Source organism: Buteo buteo, chromosome Z (genome assembly GCF_964188355.1).
Source record: "Buteo buteo chromosome Z, bButBut1.hap1.1, whole genome shotgun sequence".
NCBI classification, from domain to species: domain Eukaryota; kingdom Metazoa; phylum Chordata; class Aves; order Accipitriformes; family Accipitridae; genus Buteo; species Buteo buteo.
In genome coordinates, this window is record NC_134204.1 from 77,070,816 (window position 1) to 77,087,870 (window position 17,055).

Sequence of the window (17,055 nt, forward strand, 5' to 3'; positions counted from 1 at the left end):
CTGTATTTGCACAGTACAGGCACGAGGTTTGCAAACCTCTAGTTCTCCAGAGTCTGTACTGAAGTTTTGCATCACATTTGCCACCCTCCACCCTAGAAGTGCCAATGTTTTAAATGGGAGGTTACATGCTGCTATTGGTAATTCAGCTGCTGCATCCTCTGGTGAGAACTCAAGGACACAGATGCTCACACACAGGTACATGCTACCTGAATGCCATGGTAGTGAAAAAGGTTTATAATAAAAGCTAATGGTATAAGGAAGTAGATGCATACCTAAGTAACTGCAGACCTGTAAGCCGGTGCTATTAATGTAAGTAAGAAGCTACCTTAGTAATAAACTGTATGTGGCCATGACCCTCTTTGCAAATGTATGTGTCTGAAAGCACACACAGTATGGTACAGACAAAGCCCCACCAAGGTCTTTAACCCAGGGAACTGTTTGTCACTGTCATTCTCTGTATCTGCAGCCATCTTTTTTTTCTCGTTCATACTTTGCTGTAAATCCTCTGGATCAAGGGTGGCCTTTTTTAATGCACATTTTTTACTTGCCACTAGCATATGGCAGGGGAAGGAGGAAGGGAGACCAGCTCTGAGTAGGGGTGTTTCAGCCACACCAACTAGGAACGTTCCCAGGAATGTCTGCAATTCAGTTACCTGCCCAAAGACAGGACTTCTACCCTTTGTTCTTCTAGGGTACAGTGCAGCTGAGCAGTGCACATGCTAGAACTGCAGTACAGCTTCCATTCAGCTTATTTGCAGGGAGTGGGCAGGGAGCAAAGCAAAGCTGCACCTCCAACACCTGACTGAAGCAACTGTGCATGGACGTGCATCACTGCTCACACCCACCAGCCTGCCCCACAGGTGTAAGGTTGTACTCCCACAGGTAGGTATGCCATCCAAATGGCAATGTGGGGCTGTGGGGGAGGGAGAGAGGAAGAGGAGCATGAGGGTTGCATCGCTTTTGGATGTTTCACAGGTCTGACCATGTTTGTTGGGTTCTTAGAAACTTCAGCTGCTAGAAAACAGAATAAGCCAGTTATCACAAGGGAGGGATGAAAATGAATCAGTCTTTTTTAGTTGCGGAAAACTTCAGAACCATGCAGAAAGGTACCGTCCAGGTACCCGCCACCCTCAGAAACATAATCAAAATAAGCATAGTCCACTCTCATACTTTTTGAAGGCCTCAAGTTTTGGATACTGGCAATACTGCACTGTGGACAAAAATCTGTGAATTCATAGCAACCAAAGATGTTACACTGCCAAAGGGGGAACTTCAGAGCTCCACTTCTTGGGTTCCCACCCCTCTGCCCTTTTGTTCCAACAGTTACCTTCTCCTCCTCTCTTGCTTACTGGCCTCATATAGGATTGGACTGAACTGCGTGACTGCAGCACAGGTTTTGTTCCATTAGATCAAGAAATACCACAAATGACACTGATACAGTTTGAATGTATTTTTTTTTTCCTCTTATGACAGGGATGCATTTATTTAGTATTAATTAGGTAACGCCTGACTGATATACCACAGAGGAAATCAAATGTGATTTCACTGTGTATATTTTAATGAGTTTTCCCTATTGCTTCTAATTTGCATTTTCAACAGTTACAACAGCAGAAGAAAATTACGTCTTAAAGTTTTGTTTTAAAGGTGTATTTTGTTAATGGTCTGTAATTTTTTTACAGCATTACAGAGGGCTTCAGGTAGGGGGAAGAAGGAATTAATCTTTGCCAGAATGCAACCTTCCCTAATTTTTACTGTGAAGTTAAAATACCTTTACCTAAATAATGAACTGCAAGATTAGTCAGTATTGCCCTAAAAACTCTGAAAGTAGGAAAAGTATAAAGATCAGCTGCGTTAACCCAATATTTGTGAAGAAAATAAGTTATTTTTAACACTCAAATTACAGTTCCTTGCCCGTCATTCCCTTTCAGACCTGCTTTATGTGCCCTGTGAACAGAAAACAGATATGTCACCCCCAGTATTACCTCGTTCCTCCTCCAACAACTGACCGATATACATCCCAAGGCTGTGCTGAACACGTAGAAAAAAACGACAAGAACAGATCCTGAGATTAGTGTGACATCCTTGGGAAAGTTCAAGCAAGTGTGACCCTGTAGCTGAACTTCTTCTTGTAGGGGGCTGCAAAACTGAGGATGTTTTTCTACATACATAGCCTGTGGACAAGAGGACCAGTGCCACTGTAGTCAGTGGGAACTGCAGACGCTCAACACCTCTAACAACTGGGCCACATGCTTATGTGAGACCTTGTTATTACACAAAAAGGCTCTTATTTCTCGTCTTTTTTTCTCTGCCACATAAGCTGACCTAGTTTACAATCTGCCTCTGTACAGATGCGTCCTCTTCCATGGGCAGAAAGAGGACAGAGCCATTGCCAACAAAGCGTGCCTGGAGTTAGGAAGGGGAAGAGACACAGGGCAGCTCAGGATGGGGAGATAAAGAGAAGGAAATGAAAGACAAAGATGTTTGGAGGAGACAAGAGAGAAATAGGGAGAGAAGAGAGCAAAGCGGTATCTGTATCTGCTGCTCCTGCTTTATCCAGGAGACAGAAGAGTTACTCAGAGTCTTTGCTTTGGGACTTTGTCAGTATATTGGAGCCTAGCTTCAGTGAGGCAGATTTTTTTATTGTTATGCAGTGAACCTTCAAATGGAGAATAATTCAAAGGGGATACCTCTTCCTGTTAGGAAGAAATTATTTCAGGCTGCTGTTTTACAGCCCGGCACACTGTTCTTGTTCTCCATGAATTCCCAAAGATGCTGAGAGCAGTGCAGAATAAAGGAAGGAAGGATAATATTGTGATAATGATGCTGGATATGCCAGGCACTTTTATAACATTTATAAAATGAAATGCAGTCCTGAAAGGTGATGCCTGATCTGGTAGCCTCCACACTGAATTTCACTCAGTATGAAAAATGAGTTTTGCTTGGGATGCAGATTTTTAAGTGTCTTAGATTAGCTGTCAGAAATTTTGTGATTAGATTCGTTTTCCTTTCCTTGTGGTTCTGGTTATTCCTCTGACTGCAGAATAACATGCAGATGAGCTGAATGAGGGAATGCACAGGCTTGCGGTAATGCGTGCGAGATGAAAATGGTACTTCTGTGTATTCTCTGTGCATTTATAAAACTAATGAATGCAGAGATCCATCAGTCCGTTAGCAGAAGAGCTGTGGGAAGTTTGGAGGTCACATTCATAAATGCTTTATACTCAGTACGGGGATGAAATGTTGAGTATTACAGAGGCAGGGAGCTGCCGGTAGGGAACTGACTGGAGATCCCTGTTCTATTCCTGGCATTGCTGATGACCTGTGATGTGACTGAAGGCAAGTCACTTTCTCTTATTTGTCTATATGAGTTGATGAATTTTGGGACAGGGACTGCCTTTTAGTGGGTGTTTGCAGAACATAACGGGACCTCAGATGTGATTAGGGAGTTCAAATACTAGTGTAATATGAACTTTAAAATTATTTTCTGAAGTTATTCAGCTGACTAACAGGCTTATTTACACACATCTATTATGTGGTGGAATAGCTTGGCAAGATCTCTATCGGCAGCTAGCTACATGAGTAATCTCATTGACTTAAATGTGACTCCTTGAGAGAGTAATGTTTTACTACTGGCTCCATAAACTGTTTTAGTCATCATCAGCTTACAAACTACATGCGTAGCCCTGCCAGCACTTACCACACAGTGTAGTGTATTTTACTGCGAGCAATTCTGTCACAGGAGTAATACCCAGTAGTAACTGTTTGTGTAATCTACGCCCACGTGAAGTTACTCTGTTCTGCAGTTGCAAAGACAGCCTAGTTTCACTGGCATTGTGTTCTCTTTGGTTCACAGAAACTGTTAGTTCCCCTTCACAAGAAATCCAAAGAAGTATTCAGTACCTGTGATGTCGTAAGGAAGAAAATTTTTTTATTGCTGCCCGTGGGGATACCGCTGCATAACTGACTCATGGCTCTCCCTCCTTCTTGTGGAATATGCAGTCATTGCAAATCTGGAGCTGTAAGTTTTCACTTAAAGCTCTTTACAGTCTTAATCCAGCTAATGTTTCTGCTTTGATTACTCCTGCCTTATCTTATTCTCTTTGTACCCTCCTTGACAATAGCCCCTGTTTCTTTCCCCTACTGTGGGCTTTGTGTCTCCTTTCAGTCTGTTCCTTTTCCTAAGCACAGAAAAAAATCCCATTCAGTAGTATCCCTCTTTTATTCTACAAATCCCTCTTTCAAGTCTGCTCCATCAATAACACCAACATAAGGCAGTCCTGAAAGATGGCTTGCCCGTCTCCAGCTTGCCTGATTGAGCCTGAACATCCTCAGGGGCAAGGAGCATATCTCTATATATTTTCTGAATTACTGCATGAATAGGAAGAGCCATATAAATATAGCACTACTTGTTACCACAGCGTTACATATTCAACATTTATATCAACTGCTGGGGCAAGATAATCACAGACTACAGTACTTCAACAATTATATACAGTTGCATATTGTTCCTCCAACTAAACAGGCATAGCAAAAAAGATTTAAAGAGCAATCATTATTTCAGAAATAGGGAACCTCTGTAACTCTTCTGTACAGTACTTGAATAGCATATTTGCACAAAGAGCATTTGTTTGTGTACTAAAGAGCTTGATCCAAAGCCCAATGGAGGCTCTTCCAATGCATTCAGTGGGCTTTGGATTAAGTCCTTCCTGAGGAACAGATGCAGGGTTTTATTCACTACCACTAGAACAATAAAAATGACAAGACAAAGAATAAAGTTGTCTACAGAGAATAAAGCAGTGTTGTCCCACAGCAGCTTAAATACTCTATAGTTAAAAGAAAGTCCTGTAGAGTTAGTAAAATTGTTGGTGTAGCTCATTCACAAAATAGACAGTTTGGAAATGTTTAAATATCTGCACATAAACACCCAAACACAGTGCATTTCACTGAGTATTCAACTTCTCAGTATTTGCAAGGGCTGAGTTATTAATGTAAATACAAATTCCAGTTGTGCAAACAAAGATAGCGCAGAAATAGTTTGTTGCAATTAATCATCAAAACTGCCATGGAAGAGAGAGCTGGAAATGTTTTTATGCCGTGGCTCTTAGATGGATCTGAAGTGTTTCCTGAGACCTCGACTAGAGGCAGGCTTTCCTTTAGTAAGTTTATCTCATTCAACATAATGATTTCTTATCTGGCTGGTAGATGTTATCAAAATGTAAGCAATAATGAGTGTTGAGGAGCAGAGACATTTGCCCCTGCAGGAAAAACTGGGGCCAGAGCCACCCCAGGAAAAAGAATCTGACAAGGGAGATAAGCAACTGTGGGAGACACCAGAGACTGGACTGAAGTAAGAGTGGCAGCAAATGAGAAGCACAATTAGCAGAAACTAAGCCGGGTGGGAACTTGGGTCTTGTAGCAGAGACAAAATATGAAGGGAAGCTGATCAGAGGGTTTCGAGAGGTCTGGGTAGCTCTTGTAAAGAGATCTATTGGGAAAGAGAGCATGAAAGCAGCGCACAAAACAGGCTGGTTTTTTGAAACACCTGCATGGATTTATCTAGAGAGTAGAAATCGGGAAAGAAGCCTGGATTGGAAGAGGTTGCAGTCATAGCAAAAAAGACCCTCGTGATGAATATGTGGAGAGACTGGTGGCTTTTGAAAGAGCTAAGGGACTGGCAGGGTCTGGTGCAGGAAAGTGTGATAAGCAGAAAAGGACGTTACACGAAACTTTTTATACCAGGAAAGAAAGAGGGAATCAAGAGCTGATAAATGATATCACACAAAACTATTTCTGTAACTATTAAAAATAATACCATTTAAATTTTACCTGCTCGCATTTAAATGTTCCTAACTTTTTCAGCCCACAAGTAGCAGCCTCAGAAACAAGTCAGTACTCCTAAATTCTGTACATTTAATTACCAGGCAAAGCCAACGCAGTGCTTACTCCAGTTCCAAACATTAACTAAATGCAGAAAGGCACATTTTGTCATACCATCTTTTCCTGGAGGGTTGCCACAGGTGTGCTCTGACAATTATGGAGAAGAGAAATCCTTCTGTCTTTGCTTTTACTCGTACATGAGGAACCCTATCAGCTTCCAGGGATTGAAATCCCTACTACGTAGAAGAACAGCAAGACCCTCTTGCCATGCTCCTAATGTTTCCACCTTTATGTTGCCACAGCCTTAATGAGCAGTCCTGCAATTCTTGATACCTTTTAATCTTCTGAGTTTTACACATTGAAGTACAAATCTTCAGCAGTTAAGCTGCCTTCTCTACACATTTTACCTAGCCCTCCCTATATTCAAGGCTGGATGCTTGCTCCTTCCAGCACTATCCCAGTGATGTTAAATGCCTCCGACTGGGATGTGTCATTTGCTGCAGGGTGGATGGCAATACTAGAAATGATTAAGTGAGAAAACCAAGCCTACCTGAAGGTCCTCAGAAAGTCAAGAGACAAGTGGATAATTCTCAGGGAAGAAATTCTTTGTCTCATGACAAAGAAATGTTTTTCTCCCCTCAAACAACAATCTCACAGTTCCCTAAAGATGTGTCTGTTTCTTGAATTGGAAAGGGAACAGGCCCAATGACTAAACCCGTGGCCAGCCTGAAGGGCTGGCTGTCCCTGCAGTAAGCTGAGATCTTAGCTTCACAGCATTTTCCGATCATTAGAACTGAAATCAGGCAAAATGAAACTGTAATGAGATGATAAGACAAGCTGATTATAGGCCTGCTAATTAAAAATACACAGTATTCTGTATGGAAATCCAGCTCTGTGCTACAAAACTGCTGTGCATTTTAATGTCTTAACTCACATACTATTACATTACCTGTCAGAGCAGGTAATCTTACTTGTCTTTGTATATGAAGGTAGGTGGGCATGTTTTATGCAGGCACCACAGCTTGACAATCTTCTTACTTTGCTTTGACAGTTTCCATGCAGAGCCACAGAAATAAAATTACAATGCCAGAGGTCAAACATAATGCCTCTGATCGCTTTGAATGACTGATGATCTTCTGGCTTCCCTGACTAATGTTGCCTGCCTTGGTCATGATATGAAGACGCATTCGAGAGCAATTAGCAGAGACCATAACTGGAAATGAACTCTTAGCTGTGTGCTGTGACATGCAGTGCAATAACTCAGATTAATCCTCTCTGTTACCAAGCCCAGCTCTGCTGACTTCAGCACAAGGTGAGCTGTGGCCAGGACCAGGGATGGAGAGAATGACCTGGGAAAACTGGTGATGAGAGCTGGCAGGAACCAACTGGGGAAAGCGTCATCTGCAGAAAATAAACTATTTTACTCCTTGAAGCAGGCTTGTAGCTTGCTTTGGATTTTTACTGCTCACATGTCTCTGAATTTCAGCAGCACCCCTCCATGGCTGGTGTGGCAGCAAGATACACATCCTAAACTGCCTGAAGGGTCAGGGAGGAGGGGATATAAGGCCATGCAGTCTTGCACTTCGAATGATGACCAGGGATTTTTGCTGTCTGGCCTCACAAGCTTCAGATACGTGTACTGTGCAGAAAGAGCATCTCCCTTTTAAACTGCCCCAGAGTGCTGAAAATATCAAAGCCACTGTCATTTTGAGTTATCTGTAAAGTTTTCGGCCACAATATTCATGGCAGCAGGGCAAGGTGGGGCATGAGGGGAAGGGCTTGTATCCTGGAACTGTTTGGATTTTTTTGTTGTTTTTAAGCAGCTGCCCAGTGAAATTAATTAATCTTTCCAGAGATTCCTGGACTCACATAGGTTCTTTGGTGATAGAATCTTTCATAAAACCAATGAAAAAGCAAATTGAAATTCTATATCTCTGATAAAATATTCCAGCAAAATAGCAGCATACTTTTCACTGCAAGATAAATTCTTTCAGCCTACTGCTGATCCTTTTACAGCCGTAAAAGTTGTACTGAAATTAGGAGATCACCAAGATAATCTCCCAGCCTCCTGTACAGCAGTGTTGCAGAGAAGCCAAATAGTGTATATGTACGTCTTCTTCCTTGTTGCCAGTCAGCAGTAATGATGGTGGAAAAAAACCCAGAAAAACAGCTGCAGTTTATGCTACTCCCACACACATAGATGTTCTCCTTTTGAGCAAAAGCTGCAAGAAAGGCTCAGTAATAGAGTACATGGTATTCTGAACCTGCAGTCCAAAAAGAGCTGCAGGCATAACAGGATGTGTTTTAAATGCAACAATGAAGAGGCAGTATTTTGCTACTTAGCAAAGAAAGAAGAAACATAAAAAAACTTTGAGGTCATTCATAAACTTTCAGTTGTTCAACAATAGGTCCAGCCTGGCTAATTCTGAGCACATTACACGGGGTGGCTCTTCGGGAGGACCATATTTTTCTTTTCTTGTAAGGGAGAGTATTACTTCCCGTCATGACTAGGATCAAGTGTAACATTTGTTTACTGATCCATATCCTGTCTTCACTGGTTGTGAATGTCATTACCTATCAATTAACATTGACTTGAACCATACATCAAGAGCACAGTCTGGACTAGGGTAGCTTGTTGCTTCTTATTAATAGTTTGTGGTCCACATCCCAGCTTGGAGTAAGTAGGCTGTTGAAAATAACACAGATGCAATTTCTATTTCCTGACTTTTAATAATTGAGAATCTACTTTATCTTAATATCATCAAAAAATATTGCAACTAGGTCTGCATAGATTCTTTCAGAGTCAATCTAAAATTGCTGGTTTTCTTATATGAAAATAACATTTCCCATTTGACTGTTGAGTGATAGAAAGGACAATTGTTTTGGGTTTGTCTCTTTCAGCAAATGCAAGCTCAGAAGAGTTTATATTCAGCTGATCCATACAGTCTTTGCCTCAAGCATCAGGCTTCTCCCTTCCACAAATTGTTAGCAAATTATTAAAGAAAATTTCAGCACTTCATCATTTGCTGTAACTAAATTAATTTTCTTCCATGCTGGTAAGTATACTCTCATGGACTTTATTGACTTTCCTGGGCTAGCATTTTGCTGATTCTGCTCACGCTGCGTCAGTGGCAGCACTGAGTCAGCCTCCCTCTTACAAAGTTCTGCCATTAAACCTCCTCCTTCAGCGGGGGGTCATTATTAAAAAAATGAGAACTGTTTTTTAAAACCAAGGAGAAAACAATGCTAAGTCAGATTTTGTTCTGCCTGGTGTTACACTCCCAAGCATCGGAAGTACTGTGTTATTAAAACAAATTGCATTCCACAGTCATTGAACCTTTTTTCCCCCTCTTCCTTAAGTATGACCTTAGCTTAAGCCAGAGAAAGTTAGGGACTGATTAAACTCTAGCTCAGAGCTTTCCCAGCAGTCCTACAGGTCCTGCTTGAGATATATGAGCTGCCAGAAAGCGATACTACGCTGAGCAGAACACTGACAGCAACCAGTGCAAAATGTCTGCAAATGCCTGTGCAAGTCCATGCTCCAACTGCAGTCAGAATGATTTAAATATCTGATTTAACCATAGCATGAAAGTTTCATTTTGATGGCTTTGCGTTATCAATTTGAACCTTACTCTTATTGTTTGTGTTGTAAATTATTTGCCTAAAGAAAGGTGGATTCTCACTGGCTGATATGCCAAACATGTTGGTTTCCTGCTTTACATAGATTTAACCTTGAATTTGGTCATTGTTTTAAATAGCCGGGAGTATGAAATTCTGTGCTACATTGTCCATTCTAAATTGTTAACCACATATAGTCAGTTTCATATTTGTTGTTTATTAACAGAGCTGTTTTGTTTTGTTTTGTTTTGTTTTTAAACATCAGATTAATCCAGACCCTTTTGGATTTTATTAGCACTTAAATAAAAACTGTGGGAAACCTGGATTTTGAGAAAATTATTAATTTTTTTTTAAATTATAAATGCAACTAGTAAATATGATTAGAAAAATCTAAGAAAAGGTTTTCAAAACATGTTTTGCATTTACATGTTCCTCATTAAAAAAAGGTTTTTGCAGGTGCTGACCTTAGCTGATTATTCACCATGGCCTTTAAGATCTTAAAGCCAGCTAATCTGAGCTTCGCATACCAGTTTTTACTATTAGACCAGAAGACTATTAGATCAGAAGAAGATATGAACTTGCTGCATTTTTATCTTTAAACGCTTCTCTAAACGAAAGAGTTAGTTATTGGGCTACATTTAACTAACTGTAATTTAAGAAAAAACTCCTTTGCTTTTACAGCAGAAGTCTGAAATCTGCCTCATCAGTTTCATCTGAACCAGTTTTACTATTTTAATTTAATTTAAAGAAATGTAAAAGACTAAAGTAAATTTAGGCATTAATATGGGCTAGGTATACCCAAGTTTGCATCTTTATTTAATAATCCCTTTATAATAAAAAATTGTTGGAGAGGCCTTTAGTTTTTAACACGGTTGTTTTTGTCTTTAGATATATGTGATTCATGCTCAGCAGTGTCAGCAACCCTGAAGATGAACATCTTGGCCCTGCAGGAATTGACTCGCCCATTCACTCCCTTTCCATTCCCACCACCTTATTGATGAATTCATTTGCTGCTGTTAAAAACACCTGGCTGCACACAATCACACCAAGAACAACAAAGAAAAAGGAATGTCCCCATCACGCCTTTTCCAGCAACCTGGCATGTTTCCACATGCCACCCAGCCACACCAGGCTACCAGGTGAGGGCAACGCATCTCAGATGCTTGCCCTCCTCATGCTGACGAGCTGCTCGCCTGTGGGTTTCCAGCAGATGGAAGGAGGTGGAGTAGCAGTAACTACAGAGGGGCTTGAGAAGAGGAGAAGGTGCAAGGGAAGACGTGGGGGGGGTTGACTGATGGTGAGGTAAAATTGGTTTGACACCATCTTGCAATGAGTTGCCAGGATTATTTAACAACATCTCCCAAGAGATGCACTTTTATTGAAGGTCCTCCTAATCCCAACCGTTGCACCAGGCTTTCAAATATTTAGGAGGAGAACCTGCAGTAGTCAAGTGAATGCAGTTTACACCAACGGGGTCTCTGTGCAAACTACTCCCCCCATGACAACCTCCTCGCAGCTGAAAGTGTGGCCCATCCCACCAAGCATGGGGTGCCATCAAGCACAGATCCCACAAGGACGCGGTGGGAGAAGACTTACCCCTGCACCCTCCTCAGCTTTAGGACTTTCACAGGAGCACGGTCCCGGCAGGTCCCTTGGCAGCATATCCAATCCTCCTGCGCCTACAAAACCAAAGACATTTTATTGCCTACGGGAGAATATGCATGGCTGAGAGGTTGCTTTGCTTTGCTTGGATCCATTTCTACCAGCCACGCTCTGTCGCCAGCCTGGTATTTCGTCAGCGTTGTTAAAGAAAGCAGAAAGGGTACAAAAACAATGACTGAAAAATATCTTTGCCAGCTGGAGACAGCTCTGCATGCTGTAGAGAGGCTGCTACAGCTGGGAGAAAATGCAGCAGGTGCTTAACGGGTTGACACAGCACGCCAAGGCTCAGGAAGGACATGCTCCATTTCAGCCCCTGCAGTGGCCATCTCTGTCCCTAGCATGGTGCCCAATACCAGGGCTGGGGCTGTCCTGGTCCCTGAGGGTGTGGTGGGATGTCCCTGATGTCAGGTCCAGCCTTGCCACCCCAAGGGAGCCTCCCAGACACAGGTTGCTCTGTGCTTGCCTGTGTTGCTGTGCTGAAGGGCTACCTGTGCTCACACCATCCCTGGGATGAGCTCATCCCATCCTGGGGAGAAACCAGAGGACATTTGAGCACTTCTGTGCATCCCGAGGGAAGGGTAACTAAGAGCATCTAGGACCCTAACTATGAGCATCTTATTAGCCAACACTGTCAGCCAGGCAGTAGTCACAACTGCTTATCAGGTGAGGTCAGGCTACAGGTGCAGCTTGCAGGGCATGGTGCCGGCAGCCTGTTTGTCCTGTCTGGAAGAAGAACCTCTGCACTTTTATTTCTACATCAAGCTTAAGCCTTGAAGAAGGTAAGAACATACCTGCTGATTTCATGTCCAGAGACAGTCTTGCTTAAGCATAGCTAGCCACAGACAGCTGTTTGATTGCTTTTGGAGTTTCCACAGCAATGGCAATAATTACAATAAATAATGGTGGATTAGAGTCAGATTAAATCAGTGAATATTTTCTAAACTGTGAAATTAAATTATAGGGGTTACACATTCTCCTCTATAGAGGATAAGGATGTATAAGGATTTATATAACATCTCCAGTAGCACTGTTGAATGTACACAGTCACACTGAGAATACACTGAATAATGTTCCTTGTGCTACCACAGCACTGTGTGCACCTACTAAATTTGAAATACAGCTCATGTAATAATACAGTTTGAAATGGCTCTGTAGTCATTGGTCAATACAAGGACAGTTATTCGTGCCCTCTGCTGCTACTTCAGTCTACAATCTTGAGTGTGTCTCTTCAAACCACTACTGTTTTTGTATAGTCCACAGTTGTGTTATGATTACTTATGCAAAAGGATCTGTACTTTAGAGATGCCCTTTGCTTATTTGTTGCTCCAGCAGACAGTGGCACATGCTAACAGTGGTAGCTTGAGCTGTAGTCTACCTATGGGTACATGGAGGCACTGACTACACATCTGTATCTTTCTTTCTAACAGTATTGGCTGGTGGGTTTTCCTGCTTTGGGAAATTGGGACCTTTTTTTCTTGTTGTGCTCTCAGCACTCTGTAGTAGTCCCCAAAGCCAGAGGTCTAATCCTCTGACTTTACCACAGGACTGATCCTTCCTTTGCATTCATCTGTGCTGGGGTTCCCCTAGAGCATTGCTGCTTGGAAGGTGGTGCTGCAGAAAAGGCATCTAGTTTATTCTGTCCTGATTTCTTCCTTCTGCTGTTTTTTCTTCTTTCCAGCTCACTTGGATAGTTTTATTCATGCTAATCTCAGGCCAAAAGGACCTTCCTTGTTAGATGTCTGCAGAGCATTTTAGCATAGTGGGCCTCTGATTATCTATTGATACCTATATGCTCTCCTGCTATTCAAATACGGATGTAAAATAAAGCTGTGTGCCTTTTTTTACCATTTCACTAAAGCATCCCTTCATACTTGGGTCCCTGTGCATCTTTTTCTGCAGTGTATTTGGAACTGCGAAGCCTTCAGCATGTTGTCCTTGTGTGGATGCCTCTGTTTGCATCAGCAAGTAGCTGTGCAGTAGGAATGTATCAGAGGATAGGAACAGTTGGTGCTGTCATCTCTAGATCCATATTATAAGTATTTACAGGATTTAATGTCAGACTAGATTTAGTCTGAATCCCTGGACTGAATGTTACCACAGTGTCAGAAGGAGTAGTACTTGATTTGAATATTTGTGTTTCCACTATGTTTGAAAAGTATTTCATATGACCCTGCAGAAGAGTTTCTGGTTTGGTTTCCTCCAAAAGGGCTCTTGCCTGCGACTCAACAGTCTCATCACATAGTGTGAATCACTCCACATCTGAATGAGTTGCAAGTGTGGTTGAGGAAAGAGGAAGGAGTTCACTAAAAACTATACTACTGTTCTTTGCTAAAGTGCTGATGTATATGCAGCCTATGCCCAGCAGGAAAGGGCAGTCTGCTGACTAGGATGTTAAATGGAGTTGTGGGTTGCCTAATTTTGCACCTGTGACACAACTAGCATTCTGCATAGCCCATGGTAGGCACTGGTATTGACTTAAAGTGTCCACCTGTAAAGTGATATTCCCCATTGATGTGGCAACACATGAAAGATGAAGAAGAGAGCATTACAGCGGTAATACATGTACTTAACTAGAAAAAAAGTCACAAAAGTCCAAGGCCTAGAAATTAAGACACATAAGAAAAGGATAGATTTCCCCCAAATCTCACAAACTTACAAATACCATAAGCCTGAATAGACTTCATCTCCACACTCTGTATTTGATGACAGGCCATATCTGTCACAGCATGGACCTCTGACTTGATCTGCATGAAGGACATGGCAACTTTATAATCATCCTTGGATTAAAAAAAAATCCCAAGCGTGTTCACATCCATGGACATGATGTAAGGCTGCACATAGTACCAGTTCACGCTGCCATTAGCACAGCTAAAGTTTTACGTCTACCATCATCTGTGCAGCAGTGATGAAGTAACTCAACCAGAACAGCTGCAGGGCAGCTCCATCAGCACTATTGGGGCTCAGTGGCTTTTCATCCATCTCTATGCATGCTAGCTCCACTTCTGTGTAGCACTGTGCTGACTTATTTGTTTCTTTTTATTTGCTGTTGATTTCAACTGTGAATAGGGTTTGATGGATGACAGGAGTTTAACAATGAAGAGGACTGGACAATACAACAGGGATGAAGCTGAGCTAACAGTCTCTTTCCTTAAGAGAGGTATCCATGCAGACTTAGGAGAGAAATCAAGGTGCAGCTAATAAGAAGGAATTTGGGCTCTCAGCTCAGCAGCATCAGCCAAGAGAGAAAGGAACGGATGCTGTCAAGACAGGAAGGATGAAATTTAAGTGTAAGAGCCAGATGCCCAGTTCCTGGTGATATAGTTGCCAGTGGAAGTGCAGAATATGGATGAAAAATAGAGGTACTGATGTAGGATCTGGAAAACTGCTGTGAATACCCACTCATTGCTCTTAACAAACAAGGGGAGACTTTAGCAGTTCATTCCTTAATCACAGTTCTTCGTGGTCAGCATTGTGACCGTGGGGGAAGCACCTCTGTGTTGGTCAGCAGTGACCTGGGGCAGTACATTCATCTCAGGGATGCTTGCTCCATCCATCTCAGTCAGTCAGTCCCTTTGGATTTCTGCTCTACTTCTATAGGATCTGGACAAAGAAAGGAATCTTTAAGGTGCAATTCAGCTACTGAAGTATGTGACCTTTCTACAGGGCCCCACAACTCCCTTAGAAAGTCCTTCACAAATGCAAAAATTACCCAGAAACTGCAGACTTAGGCTCTTAATTTTGCTATTTGTTTTAGCTACAGAGTGCTCTGTGTTTTCAGCATATAGGCTCCATTGCTGTGTTGTTAAGCTGGTGGGAAACAACTCTGAGCCCTGTATTATACAACCATAAATTCTGAGGTAGGCTGTATCCATCTGAAACCTGACAGCCTACATCCTTTTGCAAAAGAAACTGGTGCAGTAAAAGGGCAGGTTGTAGCATAAGAGGAGCTGAATCAGGGGACACCTTTAGGGCAAAGATTTGCTTCTCAGAGGAAAAGGTAGATAAAGCACTTTCAGGTATTCACCAGGAAAACTCCTGCAGTGATTGAATCATACTGAATCAAGCCTTCTTCATTTCTCACATCATAGTCATTTATACTTACTATGAAAGGTTAAGACATAGTCAAATGTTCACTAACATGGCCGCTGGAGCAGTTTAAGATTTATCATCCTTTTCCACTGAGACAGGTTGTTTGTGGGAGCAGTTTTAGTCCATTTCAGAGCCAAGCCAGGTTGCACACATGTGCCAAAAGGACATGTTACTACTCCCAGTTTGGCCCTCTCTGCTGGCTGGAGGGTGCTGCCATCTCAGATCTACTGGCTGGACTGTTGCTCACCAGAGTGCATCCTGCCCTGTTCAGATTGGAAGGAAACAGACCAGCTCCAACCACATAAATCCTGGATCATCACTAGATGGGCCCATTTGGTCTTGAACAGGCCAAGGAGGCAATTTATTAGAGCAACTATTTTCACTTGATTTGAACCACAGGGATTCCTGCTGTTTCTCAGCCTGCTTTCTTTCAGCTACATATGACTTGTCATTAAAAACAAAAGCTGAACTACATCCTTGTGTTGCTATCTTGGCAGTGGCCAGCTGAGCCAGTAGACAGATGCCATGTTAAACTGCAAAGTAGATTTTGTCACCAATTATTCCTGTGAATAATAACAGGTCATTCAGAAAAATAAAATCCTCAAAGAAGAAGAGGGAGAGAAAAAAAAAGACACAGTCTAGGAAATAAGACCTTTCAGCAAGAGTGCTGTTATGTTTATGTATTGAACCACTAAATGACTCAGTGGCTTCATGGAGTTCAGATTGGGAGAGGTCACATATCAGCATGAAGACAAAGGCATAACTTAAGTGGTGAAGAAAACCACTCATTTATCTGTTTTTTGCACTTTTTTTTAATATACACTATGCTTAGGCATTGCATCCGTATTATATTTTGAAGGAAGGAATGAAACTTCCTTACTCTTTTAACCAGGATTTGAGGGCTCACCTCTAAGAGTTAAGAAAATATTTTAGTCTCATTTTCCACAGAATCTTCAGTCTTAAAAAAACTATTATGGAGGCTGCTGTTAAGTGCCACTTCTCTTGTGATGTGAGTGTCTCTCTGATAGCAATTGTCTTAAGAGCACTATCTGATTTAATCTGTTTTTCTGCATCTGATAGTGGTGTTATTCACTGGGGTGGGTGCACAGGTTATAGAGCTAATGGCACAATTATCTTTTGCTGATTTGCTTTTCTCTTCCAATTCCCCCCCCCCCCCCCAGCTTTCACAGTGTGATGTATTTTGGACTTAAATACAAATAAGGCAAAAATCTCCCTACTAGGGACCCTAGGGTTAGTAGGAGAGAAGTCACACCTTCTTACGCCCCATTAAGAAGGAGCCTTGGCTGGTGCTATTCCTCAGAGGGTACTGGTTGGATTGTGACCATGCCAGAAGCACTGTGCTGCATCTATACCGAGAACAGGTGTCAAAGGCTCAGTCTCCAAAATTCAGGTGCACATTTTAGTTGCACATGTAGTCTGGTGCCATTTTGGGAAACGCCTAAATAGACTTACATTGGTGGCTGCAGATGGAGTAGTTAAAGCCATTTCAGATCTCCATCACTGAGATGGATTAGGTGTCCTCAGCTCAGTCAGGCTTTCAGGAGTGATTTGAACTAGCCCAGGCTAGCAATACCCTGACATAACTTTTGCATGCTTCAGTTGTGTGGGAAGTAATGGCAGCTTGGGAGAACAGCTGTATCTTCAGCCATTCAGTATCAAAGTTTGTCCCTTATTTGTTTTAATGAAGAATTTCTACCTACCAACATCATTTATTTCTGGTGACCAGCAGTGATGAACTAATGTTGGTTTGGATGATGCATGCATTTTTATTGCAGATTTAACCCTGTG

The 17,055-nt window shown here is 42.0% G+C and overlaps 1 protein-coding gene across 5 annotated transcripts in view; it reads right to left on the reverse strand.

Moving 5' to 3' along the window:
• PALM2AKAP2 (PALM2 and AKAP2 fusion) overlaps positions 1–17,055 on the reverse strand; it is a 271,441-nt gene that overhangs the window by 101,977 nt on the left and 152,409 nt on the right. For all 5 annotated transcript variants that reach the window (XM_075021178.1, XM_075021180.1, XM_075021183.1 and 2 more), the window contains one exon: positions 11,092–11,174. In XM_075021178.1, the coding sequence (XP_074877279.1) occupies positions 11,092–11,174 (83 nt within the window). The remainder of the gene's footprint in view (positions 1–11,091; positions 11,175–17,055) is intronic.